We start from the raw sequence: 25,322 nt of genomic DNA, 5'->3' as shown, positions 1-25,322 counted from the left end.
GGAGGAGAACCGGGGCCCCCCGTGCCCCCCACCCCCACCCCCGGGCCAACAGTGAGACCTACTGCCCAACACATGAGTGAGGCCCTCATGGATCTTACAGCCAGGCTGATCTCCCCGCTGAGCAGGGCTGCTAGAGTGAGCCCAGGGAAACCAGCCCTGCTACAGCACCGCAGAAAGAATAAACCGTTGTTGTCTAAGTTGAGGGTGGCCTGTTACACAGCACAGGCTAACTGAAGCCCGGGGCGGGGAAGGGACTCACCCAAGGTCCCACAGTGAGGCAGAGACCAGGTCCGACTATGACCAGGTTTCCCCGCTGCCCCCTAGAGCCCTTCCCACCACAGTGTCCTGCAGCCCAGTTAATCAGCACAGCCTGGTGGGGGTGGTTATGTGGGGTGTAAACCAAGCAGGCTCTTCCCACTTCTCCCTGAGTCATAAAGGGTTGGCTGACGTCCACACAGGCTTCCCTTGCCCATCATCACTTAGGAAGAAGATATGGTTCATCCCATTCTAAAGATAGTGAAGCTGAGACCAAGAGCTGATGGGCAACTTGCTGACAGCCACATAGCTTGTTAATAGCAAAGCTCTGACTCAAACCCACTCAAACCTCTTAGGGCCACTTAGGATCCTTCCCACTGGCTCCCAGGAAGGAGACCAGCAGGTGATGAAGTTCCCTCCAAGGGTCAGTCTCTCAGGGGCACAGACACATACACAATACACACAAACCTACCCCCCCCACACACAAACACATCCCATACACACAATACACACATACGTACCACACACAGACACGCATCGTGTTGGTCTCTCTCTCTCTCTCTCTCTCCGTTTCCCTCTATCTCTCCTTCCCAACCCTCCATCTTCAATCAGCCTACCGCTAATGGACCATATACTTTATTAAAAATATATAGTTACAAACTCCATTGTCAACCCGGGCTGGGCCTGCAGGCCCAGAGGGCCCACAGGGAGGGATGGCCCTTACCCTGCTCCTTGAGGTCCCACTTCCGCACCCAAACCCAGTACTATCCACGGGCCAAGAGAGCTGGCTCTGAGGGTCTCAAGGGACCAGCCAGCTGGGCAGGGGGAGGTTGGGCTTGAGGGGTGCGGAGTGCGAGGGTGCACCTCCTCGCCCTGCAGGTACAAATGGCAGAAGGTGGACGTGGTACCTCCATCTCTCCATTTATAGATATTTACGAAAGAAAGTCATGAGCAACAGACCACAGTCATGCAAAAGAAACGCACACCCCTCCCACCCCCTCAAACTAACCACCGGCCCACCCCGGAACCCCCAGATGCCCACCCCCCGACAGTCCAGCCGCCTTCCCCAAGGTTCTGAGAGCAAAGGGGGAATGTCCTTGAAGGGTCGGTGGGGAAAGGGTGGTGGGTCTGGGGTTCCTGAGCCGCCAGTGGGTAGGTGCTGGAGAACCCAGGCTGACCAGACCGAGGGTCTCCTGGCCCTTTCCCAGGCCTGGGTTCTGGAGTCAGTAGGAAGGGGCCTCCCAGTCTCTGAAGCCCCCAGCTCTCTCCAGAAGGTCCATGGAGCCAGGGTGAGCCACTGTGTCCTGAGTGCGGTGGAGGTGTCCTGGCAGCCCACCCCCGGAAGAGGCTCTGGTGGGAAGCGAGAGGGCGGGCCTGGAGGTCAGATGGCGGACTCCCTGCGGTAGGAGATGTTGTCCAGCGGGAGGGTGGCTTGCATGCGCTCCAGATCCAGGTGGCTGCCAAACTCCAGCATCCGGATGATGCCCGCCTCCTCCTTGGAGCCTGCCTCCAGGCCCAGGCCCGCGGCCACGGCGGCAGCGGCCGCGGCCTCCTCCTCCATCTCCTCTTCCTCCTGGCTCATGAGGGCCAGCTCGTTCTCATAGCAGAAGGCACTGGGCGGGGGCGGTGGGGCGGGCAGCACGGTGATCTTACTCTCCTGCAGCTCCCGGGCGGAGCAGCAGGGCGTGCCGGCCACCTCGTAGGTCTTGTGGAAGCGCGAGTAGTCCACCTTGTAGTGGCTCTTCTCCTCAAAGACCACGGGCTCGAAGCGGTGACCCCATAGGATCTCGCTGGCCAGGTAGGAGCTGCGGGCCTGGGTGGTCATGGCGGTGGCCTCCACCATGCCCTCCAGGATGACCACGATCTCAAAGTCCTCCGACTCCAGCTCCTCCTTGCCCATGCCGTAGAGCGGGCTGTCCTCGTCGATCTCGTGGACGATGATGATGGGCGACACCAGGAAGATGCGGTCCAGGCCGATGTCGTAGCCCACGTTGAGGTCCCGCTGGTCCAGCGGCAGGTACTCGCCCTCCTGGGTCATGTAGGGCTTGATGAGCTGGGCCCGCACGTGGGCCTCCACGATGTGGCTCTTGCGCAGGTTGCCCACGCGCCACATCAGGCAGAGCTTGCCGTCGCGCACCGAGATGACCGCGTGGTGGCTGAACAGCAGCGTCTGCGCCCGCTTCTTGGGCCGGGCCATCTTGGCCATGATGGTGCCGATCATGAAGGAGTCGATGACGCAGCCCACGATGGACTGGACCACCACGGCGATGACCGCCAGCGGGCACTCCTCCGTCACGCATCGGAACCCATAGCCGATGGTAGTCTGCGTCTCCACGGAGAACAGGAAGGCACCCAGGAAGCCGTTCACATGCATGATGCAGGGCTTGGCGGCCGCCGGGGCCGCCCCGCCGCCTCCTGCCACCGGGGCCCCCGCCGCGGCCCCCGCCGGGCCGGCCTCCAGGTCACCGTGGAAGAAGGCGATGCACCAGAAGAGGAGGCCGAAAAAGAGCCAGGAGACAAGGAAGGCCGCGGAAAAGATCATCAGCATGTAGCGCCAGCGTGTGTCCACGCAGGTGGTGAAGATGTCCGCCATGTAGCGCTGCGACTTGTTGCTCAGGTTGGCGAAGTAGACGTTGCATTGGCCGTTCTTCTTGACGAAGCGGTTGCGGCGTTTCCGCCGGGGCACGTGGGCCTGCCCGTTGCGGCTGTGCCCGTGCATGTCCTGAAGCCGGCGTGGTCACCTGGGAAGACGCAGGGCCTGCGGGGGAGAAGCAGACACGTGAGACGCTGGGGAGCGAGTGGCTGCCGTGGGAGCGGCTCTCCAAGGGCCCCCGGAGTCCGGGTTCCAGGGCTGCAGGGAACCCACCCAATGATGCTCAGAAGGGGTGGAGCCTGGACTGAGACCCAAGGCTTCCTCCACCACGTGGGCAGAATATTAAGGTGGTTCTGACAACAGGCAGGGAGTGCCTCCGTGGCTGGCCCAGCTCCGGGATCGGGGTCTGCCAGACCAGAAGCTGAGGCCACCGGGATCCAGGCCCTAGTCCCAGCCTCTCCCGCTGCCCCTCCTCCCCCACCGGAACCTCCTGTGCCTGCTCTTCCGGGGGCTTCCTGATGCCCATCTCGGCACCGCCCTCGCACTGTTTGTCCCACGTGCCCTGAGCAGAGGAAGTGGTGAATGCTCTGGGCCCCGCTCACCTCCCTGGGCTCAGCCTCTGCGCTTCTGGGTCTCTCGGGGGTAGGACATTATCCTGTGCGGTCCAGTTCGGCAGCCACTGGCCACCTGTGGCTCTTACATTTAATTAAAATTAAATAAAACGTTAGCTTCAGTTCCCCGGCTGCACCCACCGCATTTCAAGGGCTCCGTAGCCACATGTGGCTAATGGCCACCATACTGGACAGAGCAGATGCAGGACATTTCCGTCATTGCAGAAAGTTCTACTGGGCAGTGCCGGGACCCACAGCCCAACGTCAGTTCCTGTCCTGTCCCCAAACTTGTTGGGAGCAGTGGTGGGTGAAGACTCCAGTGTGGTGGTCAGGACGGACATAAGGGGAGCCCTGATTTTTGGCTCCCGTGTAGGCATCCCTATTTCCATATCACAGGTGAGGAAACGGGGGCTCAGAGAGGGGAACTGGCCTGTCTAAGGCCGCACAGCTGGTGAGTCCAAGTCCAGGTGTGTCTAACTCTTCAGCCCCCAGGTGCTGTCAGTATTGCTGAGTTCGCGGTGTGAAGATCTGGGGTGGCGGAGGCAGACACACCACTACCTAGCTACGTAAACTCAGGCAACTCATTTCACCTCTCTGAGCCTCAGTTTCCTCAGTTGTAAAACGGGGATCAAAACCCTACCTCACAGGACCCGAGGAGACAGTAGGTGCTCAGTTAAAGCCAGTTGCCCTCCTGCCTTCTTTCCCGCTTCCTAGAGCAGGAGGAAGCTGGTGAGAGGCAGGATTTGCCTGTCAGCATCCCCAGCTGTTTCGGTGGAGGTGGCCTCTCACCCTGCCGGGTGGCGGGCGTACCAGCTGGGCCCACGGAGGGCAGACCTTCCCCTCACCCTCCCCTCCGCTGGGGCCCCAGGAGAGAGATGGTGCCGCCCAGGGCCCCAGCGGATGGCAGGGCCGGGGCTGGGCCCGGGCCCGGGTTCCTAGTAACGTTTTGGCCCAGAATTATATAAGGCTGGAAGTTTCTATTTTCTGTTCTATTCTTCTTCCTGATCTAATTGTGCATCTGTGGCAATGTTTATACACTTCCCCGGTTCGGGACAACTTGGTTGCCGCAGCAACCGGTGCGCGCCAACGCTGTAATTTAGAGATCAACAGCTTCAGAGCCTGCCTCTTCCTGGGAGAAACTCCCTCTCTCAGCCCAGGGAGAGTGAGCCCTGCCCCCATCTCCTCCCTCCCCTGCAGTCACCCTATCCTGACTCTGGGTTCTCCTCCCTTTCCCCCTTAAAAGGAGCTCCCTGGATCCCACAGTCCTGGATTGAAGTCCCAGATCCACCATGTAACTTGGGCAAGTTACGGGACTGCTCTGCACCTCAGTTTCCTCATCTGGAAAATGGGACCAGTGAGACCCATCAGTCTAAGGACCTAACAGGTAATGCGGGTGTGCAGGGCTGGCCCTTAAGAGGTCATGATTTTAACTGGGCTTCCCAGACCCTCTCTGCTGCCTCCCCTAGAGTCCCAACAGCCAGGCTCCAGGTGGGTACTGGGGGCCAGGGGCACCTTCTAGGCTATAAATGGCTTTCAGAGAGGTCTTCCTTCGCTAAATACATCCCTCTCTGCTTTGTCTCACCATCTTGAATGCATCCATTAGCACCACAGAAGGAACCAGAGCCCGTAGGAAGGGTTTCAAGATCACTGATTTCAAGACCCTCATTTTACATCTGAGGCCAAGGAAGCTCAGAGCTGAAATGAACTTGCTAAGGGTCCCAGAGCAGGTGCGCCAGCCCTGAGGAATCACCTCACTTCCACTCCTGGAAGGTCAAGGAGGTGCTCCCGGGAAGAGGAGCTTCCTCTCTGGAGGGCGTTGGGGTAGGACTTCGGGGCTAGGGAAGAGAGGGCACCAGCCCAGCCCTGGCAGGCTGGACCCACCAGCCTCAGGTCTGCAGGATAGAGAGGCAGAGGGGACAGAGTGTAGCAACCTGGGCCTTTGGTGGATGAAGACCGTGAGGCCCAGAGAGGGTAAGGGCCCTGTCCAAGGCCAGACAGGAGCCCAGGGTGCTGCGGGGCCCTCGATCTCTGCCCAAAGGAACTGGTCCTGACCTTGGGGGTTCATCTGGTGCTGCAGGAGAGGGTTCTTCATGGGGCTCCCCTCACCAGCACTTCCCACTGTTTCCCATCCCTTAGCGGAAGTGCCAGGAGTCTCAGCGAAGCCCCAGGACGAGGCTCTGTACGTCCCTACCCACTACACTCACACCCTCCACTTCAACACCTCCCCAGCCCCTGCCCTTCCGTCACCCCAATTCCCCATCCCCAGCACCCACGTGTAGCCCGGGGGGCGGGGGGCACAGCTCATCTCCCGGCCCCACGCCTCCTCTCCCGGTCACAGCAACCATTCCCCGAGCCCCTGCCCTGGGCCAGGCCCGGGGCCACCACCGTTGTGCCCGCTAGCTCAGGCGGTGCTCAGAAACGTCCACTCCTGGGCCTTTGGGAAAGCTGCCCGCGAGCACAGGTGCTGCCACCAGGTCCGACACTCCACCACGGGCAGCCCATGTGTGGGGCGTCCCCCTGAAGACCCTGGGCTGGTGAGGGCCCAGCCCCTCATCCTCAGTCACCTGCCCAGATACACCACCACTCCATCCATCACCATAGCCCCTGCACAAGAGCGGGACCGCACGAGAGCGGGACCGCACGTGCCGGCACCGCACGAGGATGATACAAAGTGAGGGGTACGGAGCTCGGCCAGTGCTCACGGGTCACAGCTGCCAGGAGACGGCCAGCTTTTCTGTCCCTTGTTTGTCACACGGGGCTTCCTGGTGAAGGCACAAGGACCCAAGGGAAAAGTGTGAAAGAGAAAGGGACACAGATCATGGGAGAGAGGCGACAGGCATTGATGATTGGGTACCATCTTCCTCCGAATATAGATGTTTTATTAAAAGAGAGAGAGAGAGAGCAAGGGTGCCCTAGCTGTTCAGGTGCCTGTACCATGGCTACAACTAAGTGTACTTTTCTGGAAAAAGGGAGCTGGTCTAATCTGCTTGCACCGAAAAGTGCCCTGTGTGCACACACTGGGGAACAGGGTTTCTATGGTGGGGGCCCGGGGGGCCGGGCGCTCTGGCTGCCTTGCTCGGTGACCTGGAACAAGTCCCTCCCCTTCCCAGCCAGGCTCTCCCTCCCTTATTCTAAGAGTGCAGCCTGCAGCATCTTGCAGGGTGAACGTTCTTTCTTTTTGGGAAATAATGGGGATGGGCGATGCTGGCTGCGTTTTGAAATGTAATGTCCTTTCTTAGCCAAGTGAAGAATCGACAATGCTGTGCAAGTTACCAACTCTTTTTTTTGTTTGTTTTTAATTTTGCTGGCTGTGAACATCTGGATCCTGGACAACTAGGGAAACTGAGGCTGAGAGCAGGGCTGTGGCACATGAGTCAGCAGCTGGCGATGGACACCTGAGCCTCAGGGAGAGAGTGAAGGGGACCAGCAGGGCTGTCAGCTCACTGGCACCGTCTCTATCCTGCTCCTTCCTGAGGAGTTAGGGAGGGCTGGACCCTGCCTGCCAGGGGGTCCAGAGAGGCAGGAGGACCACCCCGCACCTGTGTCCTCTTAGGTTTTCCCTATGATATGATGACACCAAATGCCCCCTCCTTGCCCACAGCTCCCTTTGCCGAAAAAAAGCCAATAAAGTGGCAGCAGCCTCAGCAGCTCCCCGCAGCCTGGGAAGGCTGTGCAGGCGAATCTCCCCACGAGCACCCGCCGCCACTTGTGGGAGTCACGGTGGCGTCTGCAGGTGCGTCACGCAGGCCCTCTGGCCCCAGACAGCAGCAGCAGCGTGTCCTGAGGCCCAGGCGGGCTGGCCTGGCCGCACTCGGCCCCTAGACGGCGGGCGGGAGGGGGCAGAAGCGCACACGTCGGGGGTGCTTAGCCCGCCTGCAGGCCTTCAAGCACCCCACTGATGTTGGGTGGGACAGCAGGGGAGGCGGAGGGACCTGCCGGAGGTCACACAGCTCAGAGTGGGGCCCAGCTGAACCCGTCATCCCTCGGTGGCCGCCCTCAGAGAGGGAACACTCTGGAAGCGCCAGCTCTATGCCAGGCACTGTCTGGTCCCTCTTGCTGAAACATCACTACAACTCTTTGTTAATTTAACAAGCATTTATTAAGCACCTACCACAGCAACAAGCAGGGTTATTACTTCTCTTCCCAGCTGAAGAATCACAGGCTGGGGGTGGGGGTGGGGGAGTAGGGACGGGGATGGGGTCACACAGCAGGTGTGGCAAAACCGGGATTCCGACTCAGGCCTGGGTGGGTCCAGGTCCTGGCTCACCCTGGTCCCCAGCCTCTGGCCTTCCCTTCACCTCCCACGATGCCCTGCTCAACCCGGACCCCCTCACGCCTCTCCCCAGCTCTCCAGCCTCAGCCCAAGCCGCCTCTGTTCTCTGAAGCCTTCCGCGGCTGCACTGCCAGCCGCCAGCCCTGCTTCCTCACAGCCCCTTGCCCCTCACTCGGCTTCTTTTCAACTTGATGAAAACAATGTGCTGGTTAAAGCCTCACTTTCGGGGCTTTAACCAACACATTAGGCTCCCAGGCTCGGCTCTGTCAACCTCCTAGCATGTCCTCTGTGGACCTCGGTTTCCTCACCTGCAAAATGGAGATGATGCTAACAGCACCTACCTCACCTACGTAATAGAAACATCAGCTGAGGGTTCAACAGGGCATTGCAGGTAAAACACAGTGAATGAGATGAGATGAAGATGATGATGAAGATGACGGTGTAAGAACACTGGCCTGGGAGACCGGAAACCTGGCTTCAAGTCCTGGCTCCACCACTAACTGCTCCAGCCAGGGGCTCCTTCTCTCCATCTGCAAAATGGGGGACCGTAATTGCTCTCTGGCCAGAGAGCTGGGAAGATGTAATGAAGTAAGAGCCCAGCACAGAGTCTGAAATAAGGCGGGTGATCTGGTGGGCGTTCTTGAATCTGATGAGTCCCACTCATCCCTGAGTCCCTCTTGGGCCTGAGGGGAGGCTGCCTCTTCTAGCAGACGGCGCACCCATGGGGGAATGGGGGCGGTGCAGGGCCAGGGGAGTGGGGGGAAGAGAAGATTTCCCTGGAGGAAGTGGAAGGAATTAACAAGACTGCCCCGTTTCCCAGCCTTGTGAGGAGCACAGGGCCTGCCCCCAACCCCAGCTCTGACTGAGGCCTCTCGGGCCTGGACTACCTGCTTTGGCGGGGAGGGTCCTTTCATCTCACACACACGGGGATTTGGAGGAGGGAGAGGACTTAAGTGCAGGCAGCTGTGCTCCTCAAAGAGTAAGAGGCGGCTAAGGATGGATCTAGCCATGGGGTTGTCCCATCCTGCCCACGGTCCTCTGCCGGCCCCTGTCCTGCTCCTCAGACCCTGGGAGGTCTGACTACCTTCTCTCGATGAATCTCCAGAGCCCAAATCTTCCCCCTCCCAGGGCAGTGGCTCTGACTCTGGAGTCTCTGTACCACTTTCCAACTGTGTGACTTTGGGCAAGTTACTTAACCTCTCTGGTCCCTGCACGCCTCATCCTTAGGTGGCTCTAAGAGCATTCCTTACCTCATAAGATTATTCTGAGAGGTAAATGGGATCATGCACAGGTGCCCAGCACAGAGTAAGTGGTTGGTAAGTGGTACAAATCACTTCAGAGGCTGAACAGTCCTTCCCTCGATCCCCTCCCCTGGATTTCAGATGTCATGCCCCAGAGCCCACCCTGCACCCATCATGCGGCCCCGTCCAACTTTTCTTCCAACACCAACGCTAGGGAGCAGGTGAGTAAGAGCAGCGGCCTCAGACTCTCACAGAGCTGGGCCGGGAGTGGGCTCAGTCCCGTCTGGCTCCAGCAGGATCCTTGACCTCTAAGCTTCAGTGCCTTCATTTACAAAGGAACACCGTAATGCCTACCTTGCGGGGTGGTGTCGTGAGGACCAGAAGCAGATTGTCAATCGTCATAAAAGTGCAGGCCACACCGTGGGGGCTCAACAGACTCTCTTCCTCCCCCTCACCTTCTTCTGTACCCCGAAATCCCACTGCATGCGTAGCCCCTCCCCCACTGGCCAGCAGTGTGACACTGCAAAATCCACACGGAGCATTTAGTGTGCATTTGCTCTGTGCGGGCACTGTTCTGAGTGCTTTACGCTGATCAATTCCTGCCATCCTCATCCTGACCTCAGAGGAAGTTTCCGTTTTCATCCCTACTTTATTTTTTAAATTTTTTTGGCTGCACTACGTGGCTTGCAGGATCTTAGTTCCCTGACCAGGGATTGAACCTGTGCCCCCTGCTGTGGCATTACGCGTCCTAACTCCTAACCACTGGACCGCCAGGGAATGCCCCATCCCTACTTTAGAAGTAAGATAACCAAGGCACAGAGAGGTTCGGCAACTTGCCGAAGGTCACACAGCTTGTAAGTAGTAACGTCAGGATTTGGAACCAAGCAGTTTGATGCCAGAGCACATACATTAGACACTCTGCTCTCCTGCCTCAGAGAAACACTGTTGTATCAAAAGTTTCTTCCACTTAGTAAACATTTATCACACCTGCCCTCCTTTGTGCCAGGTTCTGTCCAGCAGGTCCTACTGGGAAAGGAGAAACTGGGTCATAGGGCAAGTTGGAGCCAGGAACTGGGTCCCTGATTTGAGGTCCAGACAGAGCCTAGACACACAGGTGACTCCGGGCTCCAGAGGGGCTCTGAGCAGTGTGGGGTGAACTGGCTCATTCCTCCAGCTCTACAACCACCGCACCTCCCAACCACGCAGCCAGCCAGCGAACAGGTTTAGAAAGCAAATTCCCCAGAATGTCCAGACGGACCTTCCAGTCATGGCCAAATGGCAGGAGCTGGTGGCTGGAGGACAGAAGGGCCACTGCTCCAAGCTGCAGGTATGCCCTGTGCTGCATTGCTGACGCCTGGCCCCTGCACTGATAGATGGAGGGCTCCCTGCTCCCAAAGGAGCCTCTTCTACTGGCCAGACAGTCCCACCAAAGAGGCCCCCCAGACACCTTTGCCCTCTCCCTATAGGAACTTGAAGGCAAGAGCGGATCCCCGAAGGCTTCTCTCTTCCAGAACAACCTCCGCTCCCTCGCTGGTGGTGGGATTCAATCCCCACTGTCTTGCTGTGGCTTCTAGGGACCTGCTCTGCTGCGTGCTCATTCCTCATAGGCGCTCACTCAGTTACTATTGCCCTTGCTGCGGGTCAGGCACAGGCCGTGGACTCACGCAACTTATGCATCGGTTGGGGAGAGATGCTATACACGTAACAAGCATTTGCACAGGTGACAGCCGTCAGCTGTGGTGAGCTGCTTGAAGGAAAATTATGGTGTGACGTGAGAGAGAAGAAAAGGGGCCGTAGTTCGATGAGGGTCCCCGAAGGCCTCTTTCAGAAAATGACATTTAAACCGAGACCTGAGTAGTAGGTGGGAGCCAAGACAATCGGGAGAATTGTGTATCTGTGTGGAACATTCCAGAAAGAGAATCTGCAGCAAGGCCAGAGAGCAGGACTGAAGTGAGCAAGAGGGAGGGTCACCCAGGATGAGGCCCCAGAGGTGAGGGGTGGGCAGGGTTTCAGAATTCATCCTCATGGCTATGGGAAACGGGCAGGTGGTGAGGTTTTGCCTGGTTTGATCTTTTAAACCTTCATGTGACATCTTTAAGACAAATAGGAATAAGCTATAATATAATAAACCCGTGCATTCACCACCAGGCTTCAAAAATACAACGTCCTCAATATGGCCCCCGTGGCACCCCTGCCCTTGTCTGGCCCCAGAGGCCTCTGCTGTCTGATCATGGGGTACACACTGGAATGAGATGTCAGGATGCTTTGTGGGGCACCGTGGAAGCTGCAGGCCAGCGACAGGGCTACCGCTGCTGCCCAGGCGGCTGGTGACGGTGGCCTGGAGCTGCCAGGCTGGTGGCAGCGTTGCTCATGAGAAGTAAAGAGATTGGGGACACATGCCGGACAGAGAGCTCCCAGGTGTGGCGATGGGCTGGGTGGGGGGTTGGGAAGAGGGGTGTCAGGAATAGGTAATGGTGAGATGCTGAAAGAGGACCAGTTCCTAGGGTGCAGTGGCCTTGGAATGTCCACATCGGGAAGTCCACGGCATGTCAGCCCCCAAGATCCGGACAGAGCTAGACTCATTCGATCGTGCACACCTGGATGAGGCTGTAAGTTGTAAGAGTGGATGAGATCGCCCAGGCAGGGATGCTGGATGGGAAGAGAAGAGGACCTCAGACCCAGCCCCGAGCATCTCCAGCACGCGGAGGAGAACCTGCCTCAGCAGATGGAGGCCAAGGGGCAGAGGGAGAGGATCAGCAGGACAGCGGGGCCCCTGAAGCCAGAAGAGGGAGTTTCAGCAGAGTCGCCCAGGTGTCTCTGACCAGCCCAGACCACCTAGGCCAGTGGCGCCACCTCCTTTTCCCCATTAGAGTGCTCCCTCTCCCTGGCCAGAAAGGGTGAAGACTCCTCATGGGCAAAGTGCTGCGCGGGGTTGGGGGCGGCAGTGGGCAGGAACAGAGGTGACTTCCGCACAGCCCACAGCGGCCCTCCAATCCCAGCTCCACAGCCAGGGTTGGGCGTGATCACTGCCAGCCCCTCCCCCCCATTGCCTCATCCTGGGCTTCTCAGCAAACAAGACTCCAGGAGCTGGAGCTGCTGGTCTGGGAAGAAGGTCTCCCAGAGTTTGGGGGGTGGGGGCTGATGCCCCCTCACTCACACAGGATTCCTTGAATTCTCTGCTGGGCTCACAGGCGGAACCTAAGAAGAGGTGTGGGGAGGAGGGGGAGTGGGTCAGGGGGATCAGAGCCAAGTGCCAGGGCGAATTCAGCCGAGGCCACCCCGGGCAGCTTCGGAGAGCCGTGCGATTGCCTGTGACACTTGTGTGGGCTCCCGGGCCTGCAGACACTCACGCACTCAAGGAGCCAGGCGCCTGGTTTGCCCAGACTGGAAGCAGCCCAAACACAATGGCACACCGCGAAGCCAGTGAAAAAACGAGGGGGAGCCCGGTAGGAACCGGTGTAGGTCTTCAAGATGTGTTTTTTTTGTTTTGTTTTGTTTTTGCGGTACGCGGGCCTCTTGCTGTTGTGGCCTCTCCCGTTGCAGAGTACAGGCTCCGGACGCGCAGGCTCAGCGGCCATGGCTCACGGGCCCAGCCGATCCGCGGCATGTGGGATCTTCCCGGACCGGGGCACAAACCCGTGTCCCCTGCATCGGCAGGCGGACTCTCAACCACTGCGCCACCAGGGAAGCCCTTCAAGATGTGTTTTTAAGTGAAAGAAGGTAACTATGATGAACGCTGAGCATAGTATCTACCATTTGTATAAAAAAGGAGAGAAAAGAAATCTATAGATACACATCTTTGCTTTTCTGTGCTTGTCTATGGATGGAGACCCAGGAAACTGGTGACACTGGCTGCCTCCGGGGAAGGGAAGCAGGTGCCTGGGGGAGGGGTGGGAGGAAGAATTCTCACTGTATTCCCGTTTGTGTCTTTTTAATTTTAGAACCATATGAATGTATTACCTACAAAAAAAAAAAGACACATAGAAAGTTTTAAAACTAGTGTGTACCTATGTGTATTTTCTGAGAAAGGTCATAGCATTCATAAGATCCTCAAAACGGACTGTGATCCCAGAAAGCCTGAGAACAAACACTTCACTTTGGTACTGAGTGGCCATGGAAAAATGTCTTAACCTCTCTGAATTGCATCCCTAAAAAGGGGAGGAAAAACACCCACTTCGTAGGCATGTTGCCAAGACGAACAGTGACAGTGGAGGGTAAGGGGTTATAAACTGCAAAATGCAAAAACCCTTTGTGAAGGGGATGACTTACCGTCCCTCCAGTCCTCTCCGCTGCCCCCTCCAGGGCACCTCTGAGCCCACGGTCCTCCCAGCAGTTCTGATGGAGGCTGCTGGCTCACCCTTGCCTCCCTCCTCAAGTCCTCCAGGCCTGAGGGCCCCTCTGCAGGTTGCCCCTCTCCCAGCCTCTCTATTCAGAACCCATGCAGTGTCCAGGCTCAGCCTTGACTAAAAATACCACCCGGCCCCAATCGCCCTCCAGAGACAAGCAGATTTGGCACCTGCTCCAGTGTCTGCTGGGCGTCTAAGAGGCATCACAAACCCAGCATAGCCAAGATGGAAGGATCGCCCCTCCCCTGCCTTCCCCATCTCTGTCTGTGACCTCCTGGGGGCGCTGCTCAGGCATCACACCTGGGCATCATCCTTCAACCCTCCCCGAACCCAAGAGTCATAATAATGGTATGATAACTAACATTTAGTGTTTACTCTGGGCCAAGCCCTGGCCACTCCTTTGACCCTCATGACACCCTGGAGGTGGGCACTGTTATTTTCGTCCCCACCGGGAGTTCAGGAGCTTCCCCAAGCAGGTGAACCGCAGGAATGGGACCTGGACGTGGGCCCCATGCCCAGTCCATCCAGCCTGCAGCGCCCTCCCTGCCGCAAGCCACGTCATTGCCGACAACTGCATGGGGTCCTCCCTGAGCCTCCCTGCCTCCACTCCCCATGCAGTCCGTCTCCACACAGGCTGAGGACCCACGTCACTCCTCAGCGTGGAGCTCTCGGCTTCCCACGGTGCTGTCCTGCCCTCCAGTCTCCCCTCTCCACTCCCACCCCGACCCCCGACCCCCGACCACTCGGGCCTTTCTTCTTGCCCCTCCTGGATGAAATCCTCCAAGACTCCACTGCTCACACCTTCCCACCATTCAGGTCTTGACTCAAAGGCTGCCGCCTCCAAGAGGCCCCCCAGGTATTCTCCGTCTGCGTCCTGGTCTTCCTCACAGCATTTATCCAATCCAAACTGATTTCACCCACAATCTCCGCAAGTGCCGGGACCTCAACTCTCTGCTTCACCCCTGAACCCCAGTGCCTGGCACAACGCAGACACTTAATAAACATCCGACGATTGTCAAAGAGACGAGGTAGTTTCAGCCTGTCATAATTCCCGTGAAGGACCTAAGCAAGGGTGATGTGACAGAACGTGACCAGGGAGGAGCTATTTTTGTCACCGGAGTTAGGGAGAACCTCTCAGTGGAGATGGCGTCTGAGTGGAGACCAGAAGGAGATCTTCTGTGGTGCTGGAGCGGGGCAGGACGTCCAGGGCCTCGGGCCTCGGCCTCACACGCCTACGGAGCACTGGCTTCTCGGCAGGTGTCCCCAGGTGTCCTCCCAGCGGGGCGCCCAGGGTCCTAGGCCCAGAAAAGCAGCTCCAAGGACAGGAGGAGGCAGTGCCGGGGCGGGGTCAGCAGGAGAGGGCGCGGCAGACAGGCCTCGGAAGGGCCAGACCGCGGCAGGAGCACTCGTGCTCATCCGCAGCTGTGAGGACTGGTGCTATCAGAAAGCCTACTACGCGCAGGGAAAGAGCTACGTGCTCACCCGTCACCTCTGACCATCTGCCAGCTGGCTCCTGAGGCCAGAGGCTCGCAGACTCCATTCACTCATTCATTCATTCATCACCCTAAAAACACGCTGAGCTGGACGGGCAGCTGCCCTCCTGCCTAGTGTGTGTCCAACACAGCCCAGTGTCGTCCCTCGGAGGGCACTCCATAAGTCACAGTGGAATGAATGAACACTAACTGAGCACCTGCTGTGTGCTGGGAGAAGAGAAATGAGTCAGACACCACCCTGCTTTGCTGAGCTCTGCAGGTAAGTATGTGAGGAGGGTGGAAAGGATCCTCACGGCCAGAGGGCTTGGAGAGGAGGTGGCCAGAAAGACACGAGGCAAACAGACCCAAAGACAAAGCAGGGCTGGGGGGGGCAGAGAGCGGGACCTAGGCCCCAGGGTGGGGTGGTTGACCAGGAGGCTCGGGGGCCTGGAGCTAAGTGGGCTGCTGGGCAAAGGAAGGAAAGTCTGAGGACAGAATAGCAGTATCCTGCAATTCTCAGCACTTATGTTCTTAGGAACCAAGCACCCTGGAGAAAAGGAATCTGGACACTCAAGCCTTCTCAGTGTTGCCTCCAGGATTTCTATACAAGGCAGTAAATTTCAGACTTTCTGACCAAGACCCAGAGTAAAAACATACTGTAGGACTTCCCTGGTGGTGCAATGGTTGAGAATCCGCCCACCAGTGCAGGGGACACGGGTTTGAGCCCTGGTCCGGGAAGATCCCACATGCCACGGAGCAACTAAACCCGTGAGCCACAACTACTGAGCCTGTGCTCTAGAGCCCGCGTGCCACAACTACTGAGCCCGCAAGCCACAACTACTGAAGCCCATGCACCTAGGGCCCGTGCTCCGCAACAAGAGAAGCCACCGCAATGAGAAGCCAGCACACTGCAACGAAGAGTAACCCCCGCTCACTGCAACCAGGGAAAGCCCACGCACATCAATGAAGACCCAACGCAGCCACGAATAAATAAATAAATAAATAAATCTATATATTAAAAAAAACATATTTTACATTGCTACTCATCATACAATACAGTCCATATATTTTAAGAGATGAAACAAGAGCATCATTAAATAATACCCTCATTACATACAAGTGCTTGAAATTTTCTTTTTTTTTAATAAATTTATTTATTTTATTTATATTTGGCTGTGTTGGGTCTTTGTTGCTGTGTGCAGGCTTTCTCTACTTGTGGCTCGTGGGCTCTAGAGCGCAGGCTCAGCAGTTGTGGTGCACGGGCTCAGCTGCTCCGCGGCATGTGGGATCCTCCCGGACCAGGGCTCGAACCTGTGCCCCCTGCATTGGCAGGCGGATTCTTAACCACTGCGCCACCAGGGAAGTCCCTGAAATTTTCTTTTTTTTTAAATTATTTGATTTTATTTTATTTATTTTTGGCTGCATTGGGTCTTCGTTGCTGCACGCAGGCTTTTCTCTAGTTGCAGCGAGTGGGGGCTACTCTTCATTGCGGTGCGCGGGCTTATTGCTGTGGCTTCTCTTGTTGCGGAGCATGGACACTAGGCGCACTGGTTTCAGTAGCTGTGGCACACGGGCTCAGTAGTTGTGGCTCGCGGGCTCTAGAGCACGGGCTCAGTAGTTGTGGCACACGGGCTTAGTCGCTCCGCGGCATGTGGGATCTTCCCAGACCAGGGATCGAACCTGTGTCTCCTGCATTGGCAGGCGGATTCTTAACCACTCTGCCACCACGGAAGCCCGAAATTTTCTTTTTTATTTCATTAAAAAAAAAAAAAGCGTAAGTAGTGGACTCAACTAACTCAATTTCACAACCACTAATGGGTCAGGACCTGCATGCAGTTTGAAAAGCACTGACCTTCGGGGTGCTTAGGAGCTGTGAATGGGTTGAGATGGGATCTAGGGCTTATCTTGAAGCTGCAACTGACCATTCTTGGATCATGGGCTTTGGGGGCACACAACTGTGGGGAGAGTTGTTGGAAGTCAAGGGGGAGTATGTGGAACAGTCTGTTAGACCCTTAGGGTCACAGGACCTCTGCACTGCGGTCCAAACAACAGGGACTCTGGGTTCTGGGTCCAGTCCCTTCCCTGGCCCTGTATTAGAACCTGCTGCTATCCCCCTAACAGATGCCATTCAGCAGTTGCTTGCCCACCTCCCATGACAGGGAGCTCACCCCCTCCTCAGGCAGCTCCCTAGAGTGTGGGGAGTAAGGCTCTGCCGCGCTATTAATGCAGCTGGTGACTGTAAGTCCTTCCCATGGCTGCCTTGTCTGTTCTCTCTGACCCCTGGCCTGTCATCTCAGGGACCCGGGCCAGCTCCAGCACGAGGCCATGGCCTGCTCTCTGCCCCACTTGGTTCCCTCTCCTCCCTGTGGCCCGGCTCCTGCCCCATGGCTAGGGGGTGGCCCTGGAGCCCAGCCAGAGAGAGGCTCTTTCCAAGGTCAGGTGGCCTCAGGATCTGCAGCTGCACAGCCTGGCGCTGGTGCTCAGCCAGGCCTGCCCCCACCCAAGCAGGTCTGGAGGGCTCAGCACAGAGGTCAGGTGCTGACACTCAACACAGCCAGAGGAGCTGTGTCTGAAGGTGATGACCGGGGACCTGGAAGTCTGCCAAGAGTGGCCACTGAGGGGTCAGGACACAAAGAAGCTCATGTCTACAACAGGCCATGTTATACTGCCAGGCTCAAGAGATCTTCCCAGCAACCCGCAGATGCAGAGGCACAAGCCCACCCTATGGGTCAGGGGATGGAGGCTCAGAGAGGTGCAAAGGCTGCCTAAGGTCACACAGCCAACTCAGGGGTGGAGTTGGACTTGAACCCAGACTTTCTGTTTCTCATCCACAGGCCTCAGCGGGGACTACGAGGCCAGAAGAAAGAAGCCTTGGGGGGACAGGCTAGATTCCTCAGACCCCAGAGTGCAGAGCCAAGGCCAAACTGGGGGGCAGGTCTCAATTAGCAGAACCCTCTAGACACAAGCGGGCTGCCCCGGGAGATGGTGAGCTCCCCCTCAAAAGGGTGTGAGGGGCTCTGATGCCCATGTGTCAGAGTGACTGCAGCCTCGTCTGCCCCCGGTTCACGTCACCCACAGCCAGGGCCCCTCTAGCTCTGTGCCTGCCACCTCCCCTGTATGGCCTCGTGGAGTTCTCCCATTGCTGACCCCTATTCCATCTGTCCCCAGGCTGAGTGGCGCCTTAACTCTTCAGGGGGGGGGAGGTGGCGGGCTAGACTTCTCAGGCCTACAATGGGAGAGGGGAGGCTCCTTCAGGGAGTTTGGGGTCGGGGTCGGCGAGGAGCTGCAGCGTGGTGGTGGGGTGTCCCAGAGGCCAGTAAAGCTTGGTGCCGGTTCTGCCACCAAGGCGAGCTTGGGCAAACTCCCCTCCCCAGGCCTCAATCTCCCCATCAGTAAAATGGGACCAGCCCCTCACTGTGAATGTACCTCCTCCTCCCCGGCCTAGCTAAGGTCCCCTCCCATCCTCGCTGCCCAGGTGGAGCTGGGATGGGCTCCGAGAACAGGTGGGGCAGCAAAAGGAAGAAGCCACACACTTCCCCCCACCATCACAGAGCCCTGTTTCACAGAGGAGCAAAGCGAGGTTCCCAGGGGGATGGGGACCTGGTTAATGTCACTCGGGATAAGTGAGTGATCCAATCCCAGGCCTGTCTTCCTCGCTCAGCTGCACCCACGGTGACAAGGGACTGCTGCCCCTGCCCCTCTCTCCAACCTAGGGGTTTCCCCAGGAGATCAGCTCATCCCCTGCATAGATACAAGGAGTGTCTGAGGGAGACAGAGGTGTCGGCAGCCCTGGAAGAGGGGAGGCAAAGGAATCAGAAGGAGCCCCGAGCTCTGGTCCAGCCCCAGCTCTGTCACCATCACTGTGTGACCTTGGGCAAATCACTGTGGTCTCTGGGCTCCATTGCTCCATCTCCCAGCAGAGTGCTAGAGAAAAAGCAGACACAGGAGCAGACCAGCACTGCAGGGTAAAGGTGGGGAGAGTGGCCTCCTTCATCCGAGACCAGGGGCTGTTTCTGCTCAGCTGTACCCACGCCCCACCGCATCTCCCCCCTGCCCTTCTGAAGCCCCCCCCCAAGGCCCACCCAAGCAGGTCTAGACCCAGGCTGCCGGCTGATAGGTCACCATGGCAACGCCAACTCCCTACACAGCACCAGCTAGGGTCTGGACCACCAAGGACCACCTTCCTTGGTAGCCCCTCTCCTTGACCTGCCAATGCTCCTCATGGGCACCTCCCCCTGCTTACAGGCCAGATGTTCCGGCATCTGGCAGTAGGGCTGGTCAACGACTGACCAGGTAGCCACAGGCAGGACTGGGGGAACTGGCGCAGGGTGAGGAAGGGGAGCCCCAGGCTGGACGGGATGCCCCCTCCCTCCCTCAGAGGCCAAATGGAGGGTCGCAGAATGGCTAGAACTGGGACTGGGTGCATTCCCAGCGGGACAAACAACATGTGGCTCTTTCTACCCGTTGGACCTGGGGCAAACCCTTGCTTCTCATTGAGCCTCAGTTTTCTCACCTGAAAAGTCGGAGTGACGGCCTTCAGAGGGTGGCGGGGAGGTTTAAGTGAGGTCATGAATATAAAGTCCAGCGTAAAGCCTGGTACATTGGACCTTGTCCTCTTCCTGCAGCTGGACCTCTAGGAAAACCTTTGTCACCCCAGCAGCCAAGCAATAGCACCATCTATCCGAGCAGTTCGCGTGTATGAGATGTGAGTGAGCGGATGTGAGTGTGTGCAAGTGTGTGAGAGAAAGCGTGTGTGATAGTGGGCCAGAGAGTGTGCGAGCTGGAGGGGGTGTGTGTATTGGGAGGAGGTGAGGCAGGGGGGTGCATGCGCCGGGGGCCACGGGGGCCGCACCCCAGCATTCCTCCCACCCATTTGCCTGGCCCGTGTGTCCTGAAAAGGAACAGAGGTCTTAGAACCAGGTGAAACCCATCAGTTCAAATTGAGTCCAGTCACTTTCCATTTGTGTCCAGCTGGTCCCTCCCCCTCGCTGAAACTCAGTTTCCCCTTCTGTGAACAGAGGGACCCACCAATGCCCCAAGTCAGGTTCAACACAGGGACCAGATGACGGGCCGCAGGGGCAGAACTGGCCCCGGCCTTTGGGAATGGGGGGCTGAGACCCGGAGCAAGCTGGAGCGTGAGCTCCCCTGTCCCCCGGCTGCACCCCACCCACCCCCCGTCAGGCCCGTGTGCGCGCCTGCAGGAGCGCGCGTGTGTGACTCAAGGTCTATTCATAGCTGAGCTCCACCAGCTGCAGCGTCACAAGCAGAGGGGCCTCAGCCCATATTATTATTTCAATTACCATCTGAATTAAAAGTTTGAGCAGCGATCAGCCCACGTAGTGAGGAGAAGAGGGAGCAGGAGAAAAATAAAGATGAAAAGGAGAAGAAGGGCTGTGCTCGGAGATCCCCCCGCACCCCAAGGAGGACTGAGTCGCTGAGGAGGCTTAAAGGTTATGCCAACCCCCAGGATTCCTGCCCGCCCTTCTCCCAGGGCCCAGGGTCCTCACGGGAATGGGAGGAGCGCTTTGAGAGACAGCCCAACGGCAGCCACTTTGTAGAAATAGATCATTTAGTCCAGATTCTTGACCACGCGGATGGGCGTACTAAGCTCAGAGAGGGTGAGGAACTGACCTAAGGTCACACAGGGAGCCACACCCAAGGCTGCTGGCTCCAAGACCCTCTCTTGCCAGACAGGTCCCATCTACAGTTCCTCTTGACCTCACAGGCTGTATGACACTGACATCTGTGGATGGCCCTGGGGCAGGACCAGGGAGGACAGAGGTGGACCTGCTATCCCTGCTGGTTTCTCTTCCTGCTTCCTTCTCCCTGCTCCCAAGGCTGGCTCCCTTACCCACGGCCCTAGCCTAGAGCCAGCACTCTCAGCCCTCTGCCAAAGCAGCCAGCAGTCTGCACTCCCAGTCCCAGACCTCCCTCCACCATCAGCCCAAAGGCCCCTCCCTGCCCACTGGCGCAGGGGACAGAGCCCTGGCTCATATCTAACTCTCCAGTCAGCTTTGGGCAGGCCATTCTTTGTCTCTGAGCCTCAGTCTTCCCCTTTGTAAAACGAGTTCTCCCCTTGGGCGCATGTCTATTTCTATGTCTTCAGAACAGAGCCCCCATGGGATCTCTGAGGGGGTGTCATGCTCTGGGGCGACGCACCACCTCCTGCCAAGCCCCATCCCAGGGGAGGGACAACGTTTTCCACTCTTTCCTCAAGGAAGTCCCAGGGACAGCCCCGGAGAATCAGACTCAGGCCCGGACTCAGACCCAGGTTCCTCCACTTCCCTGCTGTGCGACCTTGGACAAATCACAGAGACTCTCTGAGCCGTGGCTCCCCCATCTATAACACGGGGACCTCAGTTCGACATTGTGGGGTTGCTGGGAGGGTTAAATGAGAAGGAATTTACAAAAGCTCCGAGCCCAATGCCTGGCACGACGACGTGAGTTTCCTTACTGGGAAGCCGGTAAGTGATGGGCACTGCTTCCCGGCTCCTCCTGGGGGTATCGAAGACTCTCGCGATTTTGAAGGTGGGGATGCTATTCAACCTCCCCCATAAAGCAGGAGTCACCAGGGCAGATCGCTGGCAGGCACTCAGTCGGCTCTGCTTGAATAGCTCTGGGAATAAGGAGCTCACTACTTCACAAAACAGCCACAGATGCACCTCCAGCTCTGGGAACCTTCTGGAAGGGGCCATAATCTTCCATCTGAACCCCAAATCCAGCCTGTCCCTGACTGGGACTGCCTGAAACTGGCTTGAAAATGAGCCTGAAAGAGAGCTCTTCAAATAGACCAAGTGAGGGATGGGAATAATGGCCAGGGACGGTGAGGATGGGGCAGCCAGGGAGCAGGAAGGGAACAGGGAGGGGGCCAAAGAGAGAACTGGGCCCTCAAAACTCCCGGGTCCTGTCCGGGCTGGCCACAGTCTTCCACAGGAGGTGTGTGTATCTGCCTGTCTCTCTGTCTACTTCCAGGCAGGGCTGGGAGCCAGGAGCCCTGGGTTCAGGCCCCAGCTCTTCTTCTTCCACCCCCAAACCATCAGCGTGACCTTGGCGGGGCAGGGGTGGGGGGTCCACTTCCCTCCCTGGGCTTCGGTTTCCACTTTCGTAAAATAAGGGCATCAGACCAGTGATTTAAGTGCCAAGCCTTCTGTCTGAACTGAAACGCTCTCCTGCCAATGGCTGTGTCAGCCTGCCCCCCACCTCCAGCCCAGCGTGCCGGGAGCCGTGGGGCCCCTCAGTGTCCGGTTTCATGCCAGAGACCCTGTCTCTTCCCCCGTCCCCCTCGTTCATGTCTAGTACCTCTTTCACATCTAGGGCTTTTGAGGGTTCTATCACCCCATTTTACAGGTGAGGAGATGGAGGCATAAGGAGGTAAAGTCACTTGCTCAAGGTCACAGAGAGCCACTCAAAATTCAGGCCGCCTCCCCTGTGCCCAGGACAGCGGCGGGACTCAAGGGCATCTTTTTTCAGGAGAGTCATCAAGATCTTGAATGGCCAACAGTTCTCGATACAGATGTAGGCTCTGCACGGGGTGAGGGTGAGGGGGCTGCCCGAGGTCACACAGCAGAGCAATGACAGATCGGGGTCCTGAACCCAGGCTCCCTGCCTCCCAGGCCTCGCCTAGCCCGGGGGACAGCAACAGGGCCTGACCTGCCCTGCCCTGGGATCTCCGAGATTAGAGCCCTTGTTCTGCCTCGAGGCCCTGCCTGGCTGCTCCCGGAAGCCCCCAACACCTGGGACTGAGGGGGAAGAGTGAGCAGGAAGACAGGAAAGAAAGTTGAGGGTTGGCCGCTTGCCCCCCAGCCCTCTGTCCCTCCCTCTCCTTCTCTCCTCGTGCAAGGGGAGCGGTGGTGATGTAATGCACTCGGCTTTGGTCCCGATGCCAATCTCAGAAGAGAGACGACAGATTGCGTGAGCCAAATTTGGCATCCTAGGGGGAGAGGCATGAAAAGTGGAGATGTGGAGGAGAGGAGCGAGGAGCCTGGGGAGGCGCAGGAGAAGGCCCCCTGCCCAGCAGACCCCGGAATGCCTCCCTCCTTCGATGCCGGCCCCCACCTCCTCCCCAGCCCACCTGGCCTCGGGGCCTCCCCTCCTCACTCTGCGAGGCCGGCCTGGCTGCTGCTGGGACCCTCCAGGCCTGGTGCTGCCAGTCCTGCCCCCCCCGACACACCGCTCCAGCTCCATTTCCCACCGCCGCTAGTCTCCTGGTTACCATGTTGCTGGTTGTCATGTCGCTTACATGTCCTCGTGACTCAGTGGTCCCCGCAGAGGGGCCCCCTCCTCCTCACACCCCCCTCAGCACACGCCCCCGCCTCCCCCAGATCCACATTAAGAACCAGCCCGCCCTGTAAGCCTACACTGTTCCTCCTCCCCTTCCCTCCTAGATCCTAAGCTAAGAAATTTTTTCACGGCATCTCCTAAAGCTACTTTATTCTCTGCTCCGCAAATGTCTGTTAAGAACCTACTGTGCTCCAGGCTTGTGTCAGCTGCTTCCAGAGACCTCACGTGGTCTGTAAATCACCTGGCAACCCAATGAAGTCAGTACCAGCATCCCCACTCTCCAGCTGAAGAAACTGAGGCTCAGAGAGGTCAGGCCAGCTGCCCAAGGTCACCCAGCAGAAATTCAAGGCCAGCTTTGTCTGCTCCCCGTCACCCCAACACTTTTTATGGCAGAGGAGCTTCTCTTTCAAGGGTAACCCAAAGGTTCCTGAGGAATAGCTCCCAAGCCCCAGCTCCCCCCTCTAATTCTGGGTACCCCCTTCTTGGTCAGCCTTATTTCAGGCCATATTCCCCTCTCCCCATTAGCTGTGCATCTTTCCAAAGGTAAGATGAGTCCTTACTCCCATGTGTTCAGCGCTTCCCCAGCCTGAACAGCCCTCAGCTCATCTGAGCGCAGGCGCCCCCTCCTCCCCTTGGAGGTCAGTGGGACAGGGAAGAGTGTCCTCATTCCACAGATATGGAAGTTGAGGGTCAGGGAGGAGAGTGACTTGTCCACCGTGCTGGTTCCTCAGCTAGCTGAGCTGATTTCTAGAAGCCTAAATGGAGGATATACAAGGCCCACTGCCCAGCGTGGAAAACCCCAGAAAGAGCCCATCCTCCCAGTGGAGAACAGAGTAGAATATTCTAGGTTCAGCCCTCCAGACTCCCATTCGGCTGCGGGTCAGCTCAACGGCCAACAGCCTTTGCTCCTGCCATGTTGCACTTCAGCCCGTATCCTACCACCATCTTCGACGTTTTGTTCCCCTCATCCCAGGCCGAGCCAGGACCACCGTTTGGCTCTCAGGCCCCCCAAATCCTGCCAACAGCTCCAAAAAGCCCCAAAGCCCTGGAGGTCACAAGACTGGATGTGGGGGAGAAGCAGAACAGACATTTTACACACACACACACACACACACACACACACACACACACACACACACACACACACACACACAGGTCTGGCTCCTCTCTGGGCCTTGCATGCGTGGCTCTTAGGCCTCCCTCCCTCAGCTCCCCGTTCCCTCAACCTGCTTCTTGACATCCTACTTCTCTTGAGGCCCTCACCTGCCAACTCAGCCAGGCCACCCTCCACCTGTTTCTCCCCCTCCCCCACCCTCTCCCCATCCCAGAGCCTAGGCTCTAGGGGCAAAAGTGTCATGTAGATGCTGGTCGGGGGACACTGCGCACCGGCACGGTTGCAGGGAAGTTTCCCTACTCCAGGGCTCGTTCAGACCTCTCTTTCCCTGGGGTTCTCCGTCTGGGAAGGGAAAAGCAGTCTTGCCTCTCTGCACAGCCTGTTTCCACCACTGTGAAATGTGAACTGCCTTCTTCTCTGGATACCTGTCCACCAACCCTAGGGTATTGGGGTCCAAAGCAGGTGCTCAAAACATGAGAAGTGGGATTTTGTTGTCAGGGCCATTTGCAAACAGGCCGCAGTTGGGGAGGTGGAAAGGAGACACAAGTCACCTGCCTTGAAACTCCTCCAACCCAGTGTGACAGCTGGGGGTGGGTAGAGGCAGGGAAAGGTCATGGCCGGGGCAGAAGGTCAAGGCCCCTTTCACTCACCTCTACCCCCCTTCCTGGCAGAAACCCAGATCTCAACGCTCCCGACGACGACGACGACGGACAGAGGACAGAGCTCACCAGGTCCCGGGGAGTCGCCTGACCGCGCTGAACGGACGCCTGGCCGTGGGAATCCGGGTCAGGGATAAGGTGCTGAGCGGGCGGGGACCGAGCCGCCAGGCCCTGGGACACACAGACACGCACGCGGCCGGACAGACGACGGACAGCGCCAGCGGCGAGCGCGGGCCCGGCTTACCGCGGGGCGCAGGGTCCGACGAGTCTCCGGGAGGCGGCGAACGGGCGCTACATCCCAGGCGCAGTCGGGCGGGCGGCGTCCCGGGCGGGGAGAAGGGTGTCCCGGCGCCCACTCCCCGCGAACTCGGTGGGCCGGCCCCGCCCCCCCTCCCCGGCTGCCTGTGGGTCTGTCCGTCGGTCCCCGGGTCTCGCGGTCTCCGGGCCGTCCCGCGCCGCTCCCCGCGGGCCGCCCAAC

The 25,322-nt window shown here is 58.1% G+C and overlaps 1 protein-coding gene across 5 annotated transcripts; it reads right to left on the bottom strand.

Annotated features, from left to right (window-relative positions):
• Nucleotides 1-1,312: 1,312 nt before the first annotated feature.
• On the bottom strand, nucleotides 1,313-25,322 carry KCNJ4 (potassium inwardly rectifying channel subfamily J member 4). 5 transcript variants are annotated; one of them, XM_060164787.1, is made up of 3 exons: nucleotides 25,089-25,322; nucleotides 8,074-8,262; nucleotides 1,313-3,013 (listed from the first exon to the last, which is right to left on the bottom strand). In XM_060164787.1, the coding sequence occupies exon 3, from the start codon at nucleotides 2,972-2,974 to the stop codon at nucleotides 1,637-1,639; it is 1,338 nt and encodes a 445-aa protein (XP_060020770.1). In that variant the 5' UTR covers nucleotides 2,975-3,013; nucleotides 8,074-8,262; nucleotides 25,089-25,322; the 3' UTR covers nucleotides 1,313-1,636. The 5 variants fall into 5 exon arrangements, 4 of the variants coding, with proteins under 4 accessions (XP_060020770.1, XP_060020771.1, XP_060020772.1 ...); XM_060164788.1 differs by lacking the exon at nucleotides 25,089-25,322 and adding an exon at nucleotides 13,243-13,355; XR_009543282.1 differs by lacking the exons at nucleotides 1,313-3,013; nucleotides 8,074-8,262 and adding exons at nucleotides 16,221-16,535; nucleotides 16,644-16,746.

This window comes from Lagenorhynchus albirostris, chromosome 11, assembly GCF_949774975.1.
Source record: "Lagenorhynchus albirostris chromosome 11, mLagAlb1.1, whole genome shotgun sequence".
Classification (NCBI taxonomy): domain Eukaryota; kingdom Metazoa; phylum Chordata; class Mammalia; order Artiodactyla; family Delphinidae; genus Lagenorhynchus; species Lagenorhynchus albirostris.
This window is presented reverse-complemented; position numbering and strand designations above follow the sequence as displayed.

Coding starts and splice junctions, on each gene's coding strand:
- KCNJ4 (XM_060164787.1), bottom strand. CDS start 2,974: ATGCACGGGCACAGCCGCAACGGGCAGGCCCACGTGCCCCGGCGGAAA.